General features: G+C 33.4%; 2 protein-coding genes across 2 annotated transcripts; one reads left to right on the top strand and one right to left on the bottom strand.

Moving 5' to 3' along the window:
• Nucleotides 1-4,372: 4,372 nt before the first annotated feature.
• On the top strand, nt 4,373-5,286 carry LOC112522611 (zinc finger A20 and AN1 domain-containing stress-associated protein 5-like). The gene has a single exon (XM_025131850.1). It carries the CDS (start codon nt 4,522-4,524, stop codon nt 5,017-5,019), a length of 498 nt encoding a protein of 165 aa, XP_024987618.1. The 5' UTR covers nt 4,373-4,521; the 3' UTR covers nt 5,020-5,286.
• A 248-nt stretch (nt 5,287-5,534) lies between these two features.
• On the bottom strand, nt 5,535-10,958 carry LOC112522612 (sm-like protein LSM7). The gene is made up of 6 exons (XM_025131852.1): nt 10,869-10,958; nt 10,145-10,220; nt 9,653-9,734; nt 8,456-8,527; nt 5,925-5,977; nt 5,535-5,773 (listed from the first exon to the last, which is right to left on the bottom strand). The coding sequence occupies exons 2-6, from the start codon at nt 10,145-10,147 to the stop codon at nt 5,684-5,686; spliced, it is 300 nt and encodes a 99-aa protein (XP_024987620.1). The 5' UTR covers nt 10,148-10,220; nt 10,869-10,958; the 3' UTR covers nt 5,535-5,683.
• Nucleotides 10,959-14,767: the final 3,809 nt, after the last annotated feature.

Raw genomic sequence — 14,767 nt, 5'->3', positions numbered from 1 at the left:
TGATTTGATATTAACATTGATATATTCTTTTTCAAAATTTTATAATATTTTCAAATTTATATTTTCTTCAAAAATAAAATCATTATTGTTTTCTTAAAAACACATAAAATTGTATTATAACATTGACATAGACAAATAATAAAATAGAACATTAAAATCAAGATGTGTCTCGCTGCATTGCGCGAGTACTCTTCTAGTTTYTTTATAAAGATAATAATTAATTATTTTGTTAGAACTCAATAATTATTCTGATTATATTTTAGATTTTTTATATTTTAAAATGAGATTTAAAATGACATGTTTATTCTCTCTTTGATTATGTTTATCTCCAGTTAGTTACACGAATTCAAATATGAAACTTTAATAAATTATACTTACGCACAATTTATTTGTAATCTTAAATTTTAAGTAATATGCATCAATAAATAATATTTCTTGTATAAAAAATGATCTTGAAGAGTTTTTTTATCAAATGTTTTATAATATAATATAGATGAGTCATCGTTGGACTTTCTTTTAAACAAAATATGGGATTAACAAACCAAAATTGATGGCCTAGTTGGCTCTTCATTATTTGGTCATTTGGTTTGAGGAATTATTAAACCGAGCTACACGGCTCGGTTTATGGTTTAGAATTTCATATCCGTTATTTTAGACAAACCGAGTTGCTTTCAGTCTTCCAACATTTTCGTTTTATATGTGACAAAATGTATCATCTTAAATTTGCATTAGTTCTTATTTAATGTAATAGCAGATTTTTTTTTTTCCTAACAGTGTTAACTTTCTTGCCGTTAAAAAAAATTATGTTAACTTTCACATCTTGCTATTATGATACCAACTTACCTAATAATCAAATATAAATGTATGTGGCACACATTTTTGGTTGAGTTGACAATTGCGTTACAAAATATACGACGTGTCATTATAAATCAGTATTATGATGTAACAAATGTTTCTTAGTTCTTATTTAGTAGAATAATATTCTTTTTCAAATAACAATTTTTAGATCATCTTATATTTATCGATCTACCTAATAATCAAGTGTAAAACTTACGTGGGCACTGGGTTTTTTTGGAAAAAGAAAATTGCTATACGCCAACATAGAGCAGTATTATTTAACGACAGGGATTTTAATTTATTTATTTTTCTCTTCTTCCTTTCTTCTGCCCGCTTCCAACCCGCATTATTTTCTAGGGTTTTTGTATCTTTATTTTCGTCTTGATCACTTCCGTCTTTAATGCTAAAACCATTTAACATCTCCAAAGGTTTTCGTTCATCGTTTCCCTCTTTAGTTCTAAAACATTTAATTTGTGTAATCGGTTACTTGTGAATATTGGGATGAAATAACAAATATTTGAAGGTTTATTATATTAGTTGAGGGAAAAATTATCACTTTTTAACCACAAGGGTGGTGTTCAAGAGCTCCAAATGTCAAAAGTGTCGGGAGGTCACAGATTCGAATCCAATGAGGAATAAAAATCTCCTAGTAGCCATGGAGGTTCAAATGCGGTAACTCATGGGTGCTCGTCCTGAGATTAGTCGGCTCGCATAGCGAGTTGGATATTCAGGTTAATCAAAAAAAAATATCACTTTGCTGATAATGTAAATTTAGGGGATTGGTTGATACCATTTTCTTGTTTTTGATTTTTTCCTATGATGACATTGTACTTTCATTTATTCTTATTATAGTATTATACTTTCGGGTTATTTTTTATGAAAACATCATATATTAAATAGTTTGTCGATCATAGCAATGAATTGCCTATGACTTAAATTACAATAACGTGACACAAAGCATGTCATATTACTGTTCACATGTAATATATGATAGATGTAGCGGAAAAATGAGTTTTTTTCTTATAGAACGCTTACAAAACCTCCAGACGTACGCTTTCGTTCGTAATCGTTACTGTTTTCAACACCTCCCCATTTCCCAACATGAATCTCGTGAACTGTATATCGAGTTTTACCCTTGCATTTTCTTCTTTGTATGGTTCGAGAAAAAACGATTTGAAGTTTTATCTATAGAGATAAAATTATAATAAATAGGAAAGGAATCTGTAAAATAAATTAGCCTGTAATTTAATTCATTTGTTTAGCGTCCTTCCTGAAAAATAAAAAATCATTTATATTTATAACTCAAACGTATTAAAGATTTTCCTTTAAGGTGTTTCGTTTCATGATTTGTTAGAAAGCAATAGAATAAAACACATCAATGTTTTGGAAACAGCTAGCAAATTCAAAAATAATGTTGATTTTTCTCTTAAATATGGGAAGAAAACAATTTATAGTAATTAAAAATATTTATAAAATTACACATCTACTCGTTAATTATATTCCACTATAAAATAGATAAGGGTATATTTGTAAAAATGACTTCTTTTACTTTTTCTTCTGCTCAAAAACATGAAAAAAAATTACTTTCATTTTCTTTCAATCTTAATAAAACAACTTAATATTAACACTACAAAAATACAGTGTATCAACGAGAGAAATTTCCCTCGCAAATTCGTCGCTAAAACGGTTTTCCGCTGCTGATCTGTCACTGATAATACCCGTCAGTCAAATGCTCGTAGGTAATGCTATCAACGACGGATCAACGAGGGAATAGATTCAGCGACGGATCAGCAAAGGAATAGTTTCAGCGACGAATCTGCGTGAGTACTTTCAACGACGGATTTGCGAGGGAAATGGATTATGGCCAATTCCTTCGTTGATCAGTGAGAGATCTGGTTTTTGGCCATTCCCTCATTGATCAGCGAGAGAATTTTTCTCTCGCTGATTTTCGTCGCTGATACCTTATTTTCTAATAGTGATTGAATTTTTTTTTTCTTCCCTTTATTTTTTTTCAAAATTAAATTTGAGAAAACAACTGCTAAGTGCTTCGAAATTTAGATGGCAATTTTAACAAAAAAAAACAAAAATTAGAGTTGGATGCATGGTAACTCTTCAACTCCAACAACAAAATCCAATTGATGGTGTTGAATTGGGAGGAAGCTCCAAAAATAAATACACCATGTTTTTTTTCTAATCATGAACAAGTAAATTACGTATTTTGTTTCTTTTGATTTGGACTAAAAATAAGAAACGAGTAATATAATTTATATTTTATTTATTATATTTAAATATAAGCATTATTATACATTGTTAGCCATCTAACCTTAATTTCATCACATAAGCAAAGTAAAAAACAGATGTGATAACCTGTTTAAAAGTAGATGGTTATTCGTTGCTATAATAAATAGAATTTTTAAAATACAATATTTTAATGAAAAATAATTTAAAAATACAAATTATTTAATAAGAAATAAAAATACAATGTTATAATAAATAAAAATCAGAGGGGGAGGGAAAATCAAAGATGGGGAGGCCAACTGCAAGCAAGGGGTTAGTAAATTTAGTTTTTTTCTTAAATGCTTTAAGACTTAAATAGAAGGGTACTTGTTTGTAATAAAATATATCTTGATTTTAATGTTTTATTTTATATTTTGGCTATATTGATGTTATAATTTATTTTATGTGATTTTGAGAAAACGAAAATGTTTTTATTTTTAAATAAAATATAAATTTAAAGATATTATAAAATTTTGAAACAAATAATCGATATTAGTATCAAATTAACTCTTTAAAAGTTCACGTTTTTGTATAATTTCTTTAATTCAATTTTTTATTATAATTTAATTGAAGTTTAATAAAGAACTAATTTATTTTTGATTTAATGAAATAATTTTTTTAAGATAATAATAATTAAATGTTCTGCTAGAAATCAATGGTTATCCTAATTATATTTTAAATTTTTTATATTAAAAATGTTGTCTATCATGTATTTGATTATGTTTATCTGCAGTTAGTTACACGGATTCAAACATGTAGCTTTAATAAGATATATTCACGTACATTCTACTTGTAATCTTGAATTTTATAGAATATGCATCAATAAACAATATTTTTTGCATAAAAATTTATTTTTAAGAGTTTTTGTCAAATATTTTATAATATAGTATAGATTTGTAACATAATAAAGTATAAAATGACGAGATTACCCTCATGAGGTCACTTAACAAAGGGCAGTTAGTCTAAAAGACCAAATCCATAGGAAAACTGACACCATAAGGGAAATCTTGTAATTTTAAAACTGTAAGGACCAAATCCACAGAATTTGCAAACCAGATGGACGAAATTAGTAATTTACAAAGGAGAAGTGGTTTCCGTACTTTTGTTCAAGTGTAGGTATCTGGCCATGAATCATGATGGAGTAATGAACACGTCAGATGCTTTCCACAAAGGTTATTTTGGTAAATTGACATATACCCGACGCATGATGATAACGCGCTTGACCGACCTTCTTCCCCATAAAAAAACACCCCCAACAAAAAAAATCATTCAATCAATCCTAATTCTTCTATTTCGATCACGCCAAGATCTTGTCTGATTATCGTCCGATTTTTCTTCAATTTTTATACATTTTTTTATTCAAGGATTCGGTGGTGGTAGTTGTAGTTTTAATTTTGATCGGAAGAAATGGCTCAGAGAACGGAGAAAGAAGAGACGGAATTCAAGGTGGTACCTGAAACGCTGACTCTGTGCGTCAATAACTGTGGCGTCGTTGGAAATCCGGCCACCAACAATATGTGTCAGAAGTGCTTCAACGCCACCACAACCGCCAGCTCAACGACGTCGCAACGTGCTCGTAGCAGATCTAGCTCCTCCAGACCAGCGTCTCCTCGCGACGTATCGGTAGATCTGGTGTTAGATCGGACGATTGTGGCGTTGGATGAAGAATCGAAAGAAAAGGAGAGGACCGACGCGGTGGTGATCAAAAAGGAGGTGAATCGATGCTCCGGATGCCGGAAGAGGGTAGGTTTGACCGGATTCCGGTGCCGGTGCGGAGATCTATTCTGCGCTGAGCACCGTTACTCCGACCGCCACGATTGCAGCTACGATTACAAAACCGCTGGTCGTGAGGCGATCGCTAGGGATAACCCGGTGGTGAAGGCGGCAAAAATCGTTAGAATATGAATTTCACACGTGTTTTCCATAATTCTAAATATTTCTGATCGGAAAAGAAACTTGAAAACTCGGAGAAGAACGCTCGATCTCCTGTGTTGATCGTAGTTTCTGAAAATTAATTAATTAATCCGTTGTTGCGAGCTTGAAAAAAGTTTCATCCGGTGGTGATTTGAGATGAACATTCTCTGAATTGAATTGTTAGAGATGCAACGTTAGGTCGTTTATTGGTGTTGTATCATCTGTAATGTTCAAATAAAAAATTCATCTTTCCTCCTACATGTTTCAAATCCTTCCTTATCTCAATAGCCATCTAAATGCTTACTGAGGGGTGTTTGGGATTACTTATTTAAAACAAGTGGTTGTCTACTTATGTGGTGGTAAGTCGGACTTTTATAAATCCATCTTAACCCATCGAAATCGAAATAAGTTAATAAGCAAGCAATCCCAAACGTCCCCGACAAAATGAATCTTCTAATAAATGTATGTAACGTTCGGTAAACGAACCCTAACCCTAAGTACCTGTTGGCATAAGCTAATTGCAGATATATTGCAGGGTGCAGAAAGCCTGAACGTTTAAATGCTTACAAGTAGCATTGTAATTAAATTTGTTTGTGCACACCGAAGTTGATCATTTTGAAAGTAGCTTTGTCTAACAAGATGAGAATTGAAAAGATTAAGCTCCATCTGGCTGGATAAATGGATTGGCAATCTCCTCTGTACCATCAGTGGGTGAAACAAGCATAACTGCAGTACCCCTGCAAACCTGCAACGTAAACAAATAAATCTATACATCTTGACATGCTTCACAAACTATGCCTATAATTTTGCTTACAAATAACACACAAACACAAGTTCAAGAACATTGTATTTATCTATTTCACTAAGAGAATTTAGTTGAAGATGGGAAGTCATACTATTAAGCCAAGGCGACGAGTTTGATCAGTGGTCTTCAATGGATCATCCGCATCTGCAGCAAATTCAAATATAAACCTGTTATTTTCCTATATGCTTGACAAGATGATTACAATTTCACACAGAAAAGTTTTAAATGTTATATGAATAAAAGTATCTAGTAACAACTCGTCCCATATGAATAGATATAGAAAGGTAGACTTGTGCTCCTTATAAGTTTAAAGTTGTGAGCTACCAGTAACTTCCATCATGGTTTTAAGTTGATTTGGAGGTTAATTAAGCCAGCTGCTGCTTTGGACATTACATGCCTCTTCCAAGGATTATATTTTCTTTTATCGAATATAAGCCAAGTGCACTTTTAGCGATGTGGTTGCCATGACTCCATGCTTCATACGTACGTATTAAGTTTGAGGTTGATTAATACATCATGCTTTAATCGGGGGATGATATTCTTTCTTCCTCGATATAACACTTATCCTCATAGATGGGATCTAATTACACAAGTATGGGGGTCACTGATCAGAAAAAGAGAAGCGGGTATTCTAGTTTATTTGGCTTCGGAGATGCCAAATTGGGTCCATCTTATGCCAAGGCAAGTGTCAGCTTGAGACAGACTATCAACATTTGTTTTTTGCCTTTAGCAGATATGGAACTATTTATAACCAAGTTTGGGCCTTCACGGGGTGGGTCACCAATCACATGGTGAATTATAATTAATGGAGACAAGGGTGGCTTTTTGCTCCCAATCTGGGTATTGGAAACCAAGCTAAGGTCCCTTTATGTGCAATATCCTAAAACTACCTGCTCAGAGCTACATAAGTGGTGAACTAGTTGTTAAGCATCTGTCAACCGTCTACCACTTCAATTAGTTGGAGCCACTAGGCATTAAACATCCTCATAGATTTGAATTAGCAATTGTTTTCATCAATTAACTTGAACTTAGAGATCAACTTAATCTTTCCTACCTTTTTTGTTGTATCAATTAAACAATAAAGTTGGTCATTTGGAAAAGTAGTTGTTAACATTACATGTTATATTTAATTGAACTGCTCAAGCGTCCACTTTATCCCACTTGCATAATTAAGAGCTAGAATTCACTCAACCACCTAGATCTACTACTGCTTTTTTCAAGCTCTATCTGTACAGGGTGATAGCAGCATAAATGAGGTCATTTTGAGCAAAGGATAGGTTATGATGCACGAGGGATGCATACGCCATGAAACATCAAGATCATCTTTAGTCCATGAGGTCAAGGTGGGTAAAGGATTAAGTGACCAAAGACATCTTAAATTTTCATGGCAATCATTTTGAAGAACATGGTAACGTCTCTCATGTATTTCATGATAGAACAGACAAACGCTTGTGACTAAGGAAAAGCTGGCCTTCGAAGCTCCTTGGGTTTGGTAATTTTTTGACCTCCTCTTGTAGTTATTGGATCATCTATATTCTGTTCATTGCAGTTGCTTCTCAACAACTGCAATAATGTCTCCCAACAATTTCATTTGAAATGGGCAAAGACTCGTCTCTTCAACTAGTCTTACAATAATCTCCCTCCCTAATAAAAAGCAACAGTTGTTGCCCACAGACCCACCATCATTTTGTATAACCTACTAACCAAGTAACCAACTACCATCCCCTGTCTGTCATAAAATGTGTCTCTTCTTTTTTCTTCATTTCCATACATAAACCCAAAAGATTGTGTGTTTCAAATCTAGTGCAAGCAAAGGTAGACCTGCAAGACATTGAACTTTCATGGGGAAAATCCTTGCACCAACTTTTAAGTCTTCTTTTAAAAGTATATGCATATGCACAGGTATGTAATCAGTATTTCCTTTTGCTCTCCAAAGCAGCAAGCAAAATGGAGGTTAGCATACATCTATGAGGGTAGAAAAATATTCTTAAGGTTGACACGCGTATGAGGCTTAAAGCAAAGCTTTGGAACGCATAGCATAATCTAGAGAGAATAGGTAATTCTAGACTCCTTGTGCATCAAATATTTACATGACTTCAAAATGAGCATCAGACCATTGGCTATTGACGGCATTGAGAATCTTGCCACACGACAGTTACAATGATGGCAACTTTTGAAGAGTAAAAACGAGAGTATGTATAAAAGTTGCAGCATGCAAGTATAACCATTAACCAAGCACTGAGCAAAATAATATCGAGTTAAAAAGATTCAGCACTAATCATGCTCACTTCGTTCCAAAAAGACTCCATGTTTGACTTCTACGGGAGGTTTATTTCTACCTCAAAACTGCAGAGACTTGTCTTAGTCATAAAGAAACATAATAAATGCTTTATAAGAGCGTAAGTTAGAAGCAAACAGCTAAAAACGTCCACATCAAGATGGAATTTGGTAGGTAAAAGTTTGAACTTCAATACCAAACTGAACTCTAATAGTGGGTTGGAGGGAGTACTTTTCATAGCTACTTGACGAATACCATATAAGCACGAGAAAGGTGAAAGTTCTGAACCCATGTATACAAAGCAGGTAATAAAAAGATTAGTACTTAATACACGAATTTGTTACCTCTAAGGAACTCCACAGCTTCATCTAAGACAAGGTTCAGCAACTGATCATATCCTTTAAGCGTCCCTGACACTAATTGATAAAACAATGTCAATTTGTAAAGTACCAATTAAAAAGATATTATTTTCTGTATATGGGACACCATGATTTCAGGAACAAAATAACCAGGATAATGTGACAGCGACAGGTCCCCATGCATGGTAAATGAAATAATAGAGATAGACATGATTAAACTCTATTCATATTGAGAGACAAATCAGCCAACCATAACACTATTCCGTTACATAACACAACCACGAGGTAATTCAATGAGGGTTAAAACCAAATCTAATGGTAGGATGAACGATCAGAACAGGAAAGCTAAGCTATGTCTTTTTATGTAAATTTGTTCCGCTCGGATATCATATAGCTTCAAGATAATACAAATTACAACTGTTCATAAAAAGGTACATTGTATCTATGAAAAACAAAACATTCTTTACTGGGTAGATGCCTTCAATAGCACAACCAGTTATGAACAAACACATATAAACCATTTCAGCATGGACATGAGGACAACATTGACAGGTTTCTCACTTTCAAAAAATACACAAAACATAGCAGGATTATGTTCTTTAGTCCTTGATCTAATATTTTTGGTTTTTTATAATCTCATCAATACTAAGTTGATGTAAATTCACATATGGATACTATATTATTCATTATTTCATCATGTTCACATAAACTAAACAAAACAAGATCAATATATCCCACACATAGGTAGGGTTAGCGGGTAGGATGTATGCAAACCTTGCCTCCACCCCAAATGGTAGAGAGGAAGCTTCCATGAAGACTTCGGCTTGCAAAAATAATACCTCCAAATCAAGTGTCAAATCCTTCATATATGTACCAGTTTATTCCATTTGCCTATAAAAGGAGTAGCAATATATTCATTCTAAACCTAGAAAGCATGTGTCTAGAGCTATATGTCTTTTGGCAGGATTCAGAAAATGCAAACCACTTCCAAAAGTGCAGCCAGCTTGTATGGTAAAATTAACAGGTTGGAAGGCAGATTTCATCAAGTGGGTTTAGTTTGAACTCTACAAGTACCAATAAACTCCTAATAATCATATCTGCCAAAGCTTTTTACTTCAGTAACATTCATTTCTAAGTAATATGCTATGAAGAGTAATAGCTCAACTATATGTGGTTGCTAACCTTGTCTTCCCCCAGTGAGCTTGACTTGGACACCCTTGTCAACAAATTTTGCTAAATCCAGAACTGTTTCCTTCCTGCCTGACTGAAAAATATATATACACACGAAAAATATGTAAGATAAAACTGACTAATAAATTAAGAATAATTTTAGCATTGAATACTGTTACGTAAGGAAACTGCTCCTCCTAGTGGACTCTTAGGGTCTCATATGTAATGAAATTGCTTATAGGCGATGCTAAAATCTAAATGATCTTGTCAACAATTAGAAATAAATAAGAGAGGTGATCAGAGACTCATACATCCTAAAATGTTGATCTTACTAGCATAACATACTGCATCCAATCTTGCTTTTTTTCAAGAAAGTTCGGTTTTTTAAGATAAATTTGGAAGATGTACATTGTTGGTATTACCTACCCTCTACTCTAAAAGAGGCAGTTTCTAGAATTATGTTCTATTTCACACACAAAGGGATGAGAATGAAAAAGACCATACCATTGTAAATGTTTCTACCAATTAATTCCAACTAACTGGTCCTTGCTGACTCTGAAGTTCACCAACAAATCTAAGCCTGCAAAAATCAAACAAACAATGAGTTAACATAAGAAGAAAAAAGGAACTCGAACTCTCCTATAACTAAAAGAATTCTAGCATTTTTTTCCTTAAAGTATTAAAAGAACACCACAATCTGACATCCAAAAAACACATCAAACCATATAAATCAATCTAACATATCAATACGTCGGGAAAAAGAAAAGGCAAAACATGGTGGTCTAAAATGATTACCATTTATGTGTTTTTAGCACATATGATCATCGATATTAATAGATAGTAGTAAGTCCAGCAAGAGAAGAGAAGTGTGCCTTGGATTCTCCATTCGTGATACATCTACCAGGTCAGAGAATCTTACAATTACGAAATATAAGACGCAAAACACATACTTGAAACCAGTGTATCAAGAGTAGTTGTTCTAATTTGATGGGACCTTGAGATTTAAGCCCTAAATTGAAAGTTTACTTAGATTAATTTCAAGTTTCTATTTTCAACTACGAGCAGCAATGATTTATCTACTTGAAAGAAAACGCCTGTAACACATACACGGTACATAGAATCTATAGATAGCACGGTCAGCATGGTAACAAAGAACAAGTTTGCGCGTTCACGTTTGCGGGTGCAAGTGTTGAAATGAGACTTAGATTAGGGCACAGTTGGCACTTACGATTGATCCGAAATGGAGGTGCGACGGAGGCAGAATCTCCGGCAGCCGGAGGATGCTTAAAACTTGAAGTGAATGAAAAAGGAGACTGGCGAGTTAGGGGAGAGAGGGAAACTGGTTCGACTGGGATGTATAGACATCCAAAGTTTCAGAATTAGTCCCTCAGGTATTAATATTTTCAGAATTAGTCCCCTAGGCTTTAATTTTTCTATTTGCTTCCAAAACAAGCCTAAAAATTGTTTGAGAGGTCCAATATTTGACTTTTTTCCTTTACTTCTTATTTGAGCAAAAGGATAATTACCGGCAACTCTAGTCCCGCTTGACTTATTATTATTAGCGATGCCATAAGATACATGACTAGTTTACTACAAAGCACAAGTCGATAATATATACTAAGAAACAACAGTTGACACGTTTGTACCAAATTGGTAATCAGCCAAAGAAAATTTTGTATTGTCCAAAAAAGAGTTAAGGGTTATTTATCAAACGCTTGTCAGGTAAATGTTTATCAGAAAGAGTCACTACTCTTAATTACCTTATGTAACATACTTGGACATCAAAATGATTTGTTGGTAAGTGTATTTTATCCTATAAGTTAATCGGGTACAAGTATTTCTCTCGCTAACTGGATAAAATTTTTGGTTCTTATTATGTCTCTCACTTGGTAAGATTTTTAAGACTCAATACCCAAAATGCTTAACTGGTAAAAGTCAACGCTCTCACTTACTTTACTAGTAAAAGTCTAATCCATTAAAACGGCATTGTATGCAACAATTTGTCTGGTAATCGCTAACCGGGTAAAAAAAAGTCGTCCCCCTCACTTACCAGATTAGACTCTCGGCCTTTGTCATCGCTCTTATCAGATAAGATTCTTGGTATTTGTCATCTTCATTCGATAAGGTAAAAGGGACTCAGTTAGAACTTACCAGGTAAGCATTTAGTAAACGACTCCTTAGTCGTTGTCACGCTCACCGAATTAACATTCACCTATAAACGTTAGTAAACAACCCCTTAATCTAAGTAAAGGAAAATGCTTCCCTCTAGAGTCCCTTATTTGAATAGTTAGTGCGGGCATGTGCATTCCAAAAAGCATCATAACGAATATTACAGCAGTAGGTATACGAATTGGAAAAACATATTAGAATAATGATTCGTATTTATTATTGCTACAGGCAACTTAATAAATTATAACCAATAGATTATGTCTGCAAATGAATGCGAATCAATCAATATTCCCTTGAGAAGCGATACTCTACTGTCATACAAAGTCCACCTTCAGTTATGCTACTATAACATATATCCTCATCACCTTTTATACAAATCTCCACTTGTCAAGATAATTGACTAAAGTCTTATAACATTTTTGGAATTGCATTATCAACGTTTTCTTCCTTTATCATATTTATTTTGAAAGCAGTATCCAGTACGGGCATAATTGCCCCCTTCCCGCCCCCCCTCCCCCAAGAAAATGTCACTTTATATGAATCCATTTATTCTCTATTTGAATGGATCAATAGATGGATCATTCGAAGTTGAGTTTTGAAATGTTGTGGTGTGCTTTTCCGTTATGATTTAGGAAATCCCGTGGATAGATAAGTGCAACCTTAAACAAACCTTAAGTCAGTGTAATCTTCTTAAATGTCTATTGTAAGTGCAACCTAGGGGGAAGGTCTCTTAGCACTTTCAATGTCGGTTTTTACAAATTTTATGTTTAAACAAAACTTAATGCGGAATGCGTTTGAATATAATAGTGCAGATCAAATATAACCAACAACACAAACACAAACACAAATACAAACTTGACATGTAGATAAGGGTTAGAGAAACTTCACAAATGATGTGACGTGGTTCACTCGAACTTGACTTCTTCCACACCGAGAGACCTTCTTGAGCCGATTCATTTTAAGTGTTCTTTTTCAAATGAAGAACAAAAACCATTGTATACACAAATGTCTACAAAGACGAACACTCCCGACTTTCAAGTTATGGGTTAGTGAATTGTCACTCATACCACTTACAAACGAGAATGGTAAATGGAAGATCAAGTGGTACGTATATCTCTCTTGGACGAATATGAAATCAAAGAAAACATGGTTGATTATTTTACTCATATACTTCATGCTTTTGATAAGATAAATCTGATGATTGTCGTCGAGCATAGGAAGAGGTAACCGGAGACAAACAAAAATGAATATATAAAATTAGATTTTTGGAGACCAGTGCGGTGAAGAAATATTACAATAGAGTTTTAAGTAGGTGTGTCGAGACGAGAGGGAGATAAAGATGTTCGTGATTTAAAAAATATTATTTAATAAGTCAACTTCTTGATTTTAACAAATCCGACAAAAAAATTATTTTATAAAAGTTTGTCTCATTTTTCTTAAAAGAACGTATGTTATAGAAAATCCATTTTTTTATAAATTCAATATACTATTTTATAATAAAAAAAACAAAGTTTATGAAAAATCATTTTAGAAAACGTTATATTCATCCAATTTCGAGATCCAACTGAAATTCGGATGACAATGGTTGTATCTTCATGTCTTATTCAAACTTAATCTCGGATATCGAATCGGCATCTTGTTGGTGATTTGTATCACTAATATCATTTTAGTGTAATGGGATTAATTTGTTTACCAATGTAATCATGATAAATATCGAACAAGTAAGGAATGTGTGGATTGCACACCTGTTTGAGTTTATTTTGATTTAAGAGCGAAGCCCCTAAACGACGGGGGTCCAAGGTTCAGAGCCCCTGGCTAGGTAATATTACTTTGTGAAAAATGTTTCAAAAATCCAAATTTTAAATTTAATACCCGGTTTTTTAAACCCGGTTTAGGGTTCAAAAAACTGCTCTTTTGACGGTTTTCGCATAGTCAATTTCAAATTGGTCATTTTGATTTTAGAGAGGTACACAGTTTTGTAACAATCGATTCGTTGTTCGAAAACCACTTATTTTATCCAATTGAAATTTCGATTGTACCATCAAAATACTTAAATCTGAAAGTGTTACACGATTTTCAGTGGAATCCAAGCAATCGAAACCCCGAATTTATAACACATCTATCCAATGAATTCTGGAAATTCTCAAATTAGCACAGATCCCAAGACAATGTGTCACGTTTTCCGAGACGACGTTTTGTATGAATTTTTTTTATTTTATTCTTAAAATATTCTCGTTATACACGTCAAGTAAATTGATTAGATTATAATACAATTCAGATGTTTATAATCATCAAAATATCAGAAATTGAACATGTATAATTAATTATTTATAATTAAATCTCACATACTTGCACCAAAAAAAATTTACCATATTTTCTTGAACTTTCTTGTCTTCACCATGTGGTTATATCCTGCAACCAACTTTTGATATGAAAAATGTAAACCAATTTCTAATATTCAAAATGGAAAAGTTTAGAAAACCGAACGAATTTGCTCAAATTGAATGATTAAGTTTTTAAATATTTTTTTCAAATAAATGTACCATTGAACTTCTAGAAACTAGTTACTTACATTTTTTAAACCCAAAAAGCTACATGTAATCGGTTAAGAAGGCTTTAAAGTAAAAAAAAAAAAATCTAAAATAGTTTTACCATTCCTAAATCCTAGACCAGTGACACTCCTCACTACACTTAATGCCATCGCTCCCCTTGCCACCCATCGTAGTCCGCTCTCCATCACCGTTGTAGATTTGTCCTTGCCATGAATCTCCCTCCTTTTTAGTGGTTTTTTTTTTTTTTGTTTTCGGATACCCTTCTTTTTTGATTTGTCTATACATACTTCAATAAATTGTTATAAAACAAGGAGAATTTAAAGAAAAACCGGATCAAATAAAGGGAGACCAATGGCGGGCGGCAGACCAATGACAATGATGTATGATTTGGATTTTGGAGAATAGA

Source organism: Cynara cardunculus, assembly GCF_001531365.2.
Source record: "Cynara cardunculus var. scolymus isolate 2C chromosome LG 12, CcrdV1, whole genome shotgun sequence".
In the NCBI taxonomy this organism is placed as follows: Eukaryota; Viridiplantae; Streptophyta; class Magnoliopsida; order Asterales; family Asteraceae; genus Cynara; species Cynara cardunculus.
This window is presented reverse-complemented; position numbering and strand designations above follow the sequence as displayed.

Excerpts from the sequence above, each read along its gene's own strand:
- LOC112522611 (XM_025131850.1), top strand. The coding sequence starts at position 4,522 with ATGGCTCAGAGAACGGAGAAAGAAGAGACGGAATTCAAGGTGGTACCT.
- LOC112522612 (XM_025131852.1), bottom strand. Across the intron at positions 8,528-9,652 it reads GCTCACTGGGGGAAGACAAG|TGTCAGGGACGCTTAAAGGA; the intron begins GTTAGCAACCAC and ends TTTATCAATTAG. Across the intron at positions 5,774-5,924 it reads CTCGTCGCCTTGGCTTAATA|GTTTGCAGGGGTACTGCAGT; the intron begins GTATGACTTCCC and ends TTTACGTTGCAG.